Source organism: Monopterus albus, unplaced genomic scaffold (genome assembly GCF_001952655.1).
Source record: "Monopterus albus unplaced genomic scaffold, M_albus_1.0 scaffold18.1, whole genome shotgun sequence".
Taxonomy (NCBI): Eukaryota; Metazoa; Chordata; class Actinopteri; order Synbranchiformes; family Synbranchidae; genus Monopterus; species Monopterus albus.
Genome location: NW_018127898.1, coordinates 2,131,382 through 2,135,088, shown reverse-complemented (window position 1 = coordinate 2,135,088; position 3,707 = coordinate 2,131,382). Strand labels below are relative to the sequence as shown.

General features: G+C 43.3%; 1 protein-coding gene across 9 annotated transcripts in view; it reads right to left on the bottom strand.

Annotated features, from left to right (window-relative positions):
* ppfia4 (PTPRF interacting protein alpha 4) overlaps positions 1-3,707 on the bottom strand; it is a 57,716-nt gene that overhangs the window by 9,960 nt on the left and 44,049 nt on the right. For 6 of the 9 annotated variants that reach the window (XM_020592877.1, XM_020592880.1, XM_020592876.1 and 3 more), the window contains 6 exons: positions 3,442-3,527; positions 2,598-2,729; positions 2,396-2,458; positions 1,716-1,807; positions 873-1,002; positions 241-437 (listed from right to left, as the gene is read on the bottom strand). In XM_020592877.1, coding sequence (XP_020448533.1) covers positions 241-437; positions 873-1,002; positions 1,716-1,807; positions 2,396-2,458; positions 2,598-2,729; positions 3,442-3,527 — 700 coding nt within the window. The remainder of the gene's footprint in view (positions 1-240; positions 438-872; positions 1,003-1,715; positions 1,808-2,395; positions 2,459-2,597; positions 2,730-3,441; positions 3,528-3,707) is intronic. The other 3 variants (XM_020592884.1, XM_020592885.1, XM_020592878.1) reach the window with 1 other exon arrangement.

Sequence of the window (3,707 nt, the reverse complement as noted above, 5' to 3'; positions counted from 1 at the left end):
TCTAATGCCACTGTCAGTTCTTGTGCATGCTGTCTGGGCACAGGCCTTCATGTATTGCATTAACAAGACGCCATTCTTCAGTGTCTATCTTCAAAATGTTCTTCTTGTAATTATTTGTTGTATTATCTTTCATACTTTGTTCTCTTCTCTGCATCATATTTCTTGCTGCTGCACTGATTCTCTTTAAGGGAATCATGAAACTACCATGTGCTATAATCTAATGTGCCTGCAATTTGTCACCTGATCTCTTCGTTGATAGCGTCAAGCTGCTCCTGCAGCATGAGGGCCAGAGTCTGAGCGTCTGATTGGCCACTCGGAGAAAGCAGGGCAGAGCTGACGTCATCATCCAGGTCTGACTCTGCCTCAATGTCGCTGCCGAGGAGGTGGCTGACGCTCCCGCGTAGAGAAGGGTAGTCCTGTTCAAAAACGGCACACACCTGCACACAACAGATACACAAGTTTTTGCACCAATTAAAGAACCTATACAATATAGTATATGAATGAGTCCTGATTAAATGTGCACATGTAAAAATACAACAGGACACTTGTAGAATTAGGTGCTGGTTATGAGAAGGATGATGGATGAACAGGAAACTTACATCAGACAGCATGTCCATGGCGGCAAGTGAGAGATAGACAGAAAGAAAGAGAGGTTAGTAGAGAATGGTAGGTTAGGCATGAAGATCATCAGACATCTGCCATGCACTGACACTTACTGGCAAAGCAGACATGAAGTTAGATAAAGCACTAGTAAGGAGCTGCATGTGGTTAGAGGAGTAGTTGACATAGTGTATGATCTTCTGATCTGTAAACTGGACATTTTGCTGTGTATGTGAAGAGCTGTGTGGTTCTTTTGGCTTGATAAAGAGCACCTTGTTTGGGTCGTCTCGTAACGCTGACAGTCTGCCCTTCTGTGCCCGCCTGATCACAGTTGTGCTGTAGTGGCCATCTTGTCCCTCCACCACAGAGAAGCGAAGGTCACTGGAGCTACCCAGGTGAGACCTGGGAGTGAACAGATGACTATCAATAATGTCTAGCCGTATGTTAGAGGATGATTGTCAGGTTTGCTCGGCCGCTCTGCCTCCCTCACCTTTCCTACTGTCTCTTGCCCATTAACACTAATCACGTTCACCTGTTCCTCACTCCCTTATCACCAGCTGCACTTGATTAGGTTGCTCACTATATTACCCAGTTTCACTCCTCAGTCACTTGCCAGTTCGTTCTTGTCTCTAGGCCATTTTTTCTCCATGCTGTCTCGTTTTTTTTTTTTTTGTATATTATTATTCCCTAGCCAGCTACTGTTTTGTGTTCTCCCCGTAGACTGTTCCTCCGGACCGTGGCTCCACTCTCCCCTCCCAGGCAGGTCAATGCTCAGTCGCCTATCTGTTTTACTATTGTCATCATCTCTCTGTCTCTACCTTCAGTAGCCACCATCACCACCGACCAGCCCAGGAGTGACCCAGACTACGCAGCTCAGCCCAGCTCTCCATCTCCTCACCTCCTACTGTTGGTCAACACCCGGTTACTACTCATCAACAGGACTACGCACTATTTCCCTCTGTGCATTTTGTTATTTCTCATCATCACTGTACATAATAAATCACTGCTTGCATCGAAGTTGGCTACATAGGTCCGCCTCTTTCTTGTTCGCTCACTGACAGGTGCGAATGGCACATAACAGTGAGTATGTATGGAATAGGTGCGTCTGTATGTACCGAGGGTGGGTTCCATCTCCAAAAGCCCCACTGCGGCGCTTTAAATGGTCGATCTCATTTCTCAGCTTCTCAATCTCTCCAATCAGCCGTTCCTGAGGGAGAGTGAGGTATTAAGTACCAATACCTATTCTAAAACACAGCTCCATTACAAGTAAAAAGTAAACAGTAAAAGTCTACATAAAATGTAAAAGTCTAGCATCTAAAATGTTACTTAAGTAAAAGTACAGAAGCATTACTAGTAAAACACAGAGTATCAAAGGTAGTTATTATGCACGAGGTTTGACATCTGGGGATATTACCTTTTCACTTTCTTGCCAAAAGTGAGAAGAGCAACACCACTCTCATGTCTTACTGTAACTATAAAGCTACAGCCAGCTGGTTAACCCAGCTTAGCAACACTGGAAACATGGGAAACACTTTGCTTGACTCTATTTAAAGATAAAAAAAAATAATCACCTAGTCACTGTACCAGGCTAGAAAGTAATCTTGCACATAACAAACTTGCACTTACCATTACTTTGGTTTTTGTCCAAATAAACAAACGAGCTAGCTATGTAGCTATGATATATTTACAGTGATCCGCGTAGGTGCTGCTCAACTAATCCCTTGTTTCCAGTCTTCACACAAAGCTAAGTTAAATGGCCTGCAGTGGTTATGTGATTCAGTTCATTCTTACTGACCCTGGTGTGGTGAAATTCTTCCAGCTGTTTCTGGCAGTTTTCGAGGTCTTGAATAAGGGAGTTCTAGGGAAAAAAAACAAAGCCTTGTCAAAACAAATCTGTAGAATGTGTGTTGTGCTGTTTATTCATTTGTCCTTAAAGGAAATAAAAACAACAACATGAGCTGCTGCTGCTTAGATGAATGTGTGTGAACAGGCCTCGCCTTGTCCTCCAGGGCAGCCATGCGTTCTTTCAAATGGAGCTGCAGTCTTTCATTGGACTCGGTGAGCAGACGGTCCACAGTGTCAGATAAACGTTTGTTGTGCTCCTCATTCATTTTCTCCCTCTGGCGAGCCTGATGAGCATAGAGACAGAACCAGACAGGATGGAATGACATCATCATTTTTTTCTTTCTTTGATACACACACTCTGTCTGGGTGTAATCAATGAGCTAATCAAGCATCTCTGCATGGATTAAAGGATGAAGTGTGCATTTAGTCCAAGATCACCAGCTGCCAGATACAGGTCTTCTTGGCCAACAATGGATCTCACAGCCAGAATGAGTTAATTACAGTAATTTATGTGATCATGAAAAGGGGTTAAACGCATTCTGTTTAATGTGATGTGCTGTACTTAATATGCATTCTAGAGCAATTTCATTAAACTAAATTAACACAGACACACATAAGCATCATCAGACGCCTTCATCAACTAAATATAGTGATGAAATTACCGAAAGAAACACACAAATTAGTCTTGGGTGAATTATTCAGGGTCTAAAGATAGCAGCCAATCATTCTTGTGGGGGCAGAAGGAGAATGTGATACAGCAAGTGGATTTGGTTCAGATTTGTGCAACAATGCACCGGGAAAATGGAGAGGCTTTCTTATGTGTGTATGCCCTGTGTGTTTGTGTATGCATAAGGGAGCACAGAACTAAGTGTCAAGGCATCCAACTAACGTGGAACATCAGCCCGTGCACGCAGATGTGCATGGATACACACATCATAGTGTGAGGTCAAAGAAACCCTACATAATTGTTGCACACACACACACACACACACACACCCTGAGTAGCTCTTGGTTCTTCTCCTCCAGTTGTGACTCCAGCTGTCTGAGCCGCTCCTCCACATTGCCATGGCGCTCCTCAGCCTGCAGGGGGAGACACATGTAAGTACAACTGCTGCTATAAGCTCTGTGTTTTAGTATAAAATTGTTTTGTTTTATATTTGTATTTAGCAATAAATCAATGTTTTATTTTGTCAGTATCTGTTGCTATAGTTTCTACAGCTGTGTGTGTGTGTGTGTGTGTGTGTGTGTGTGTGTGTGTTATT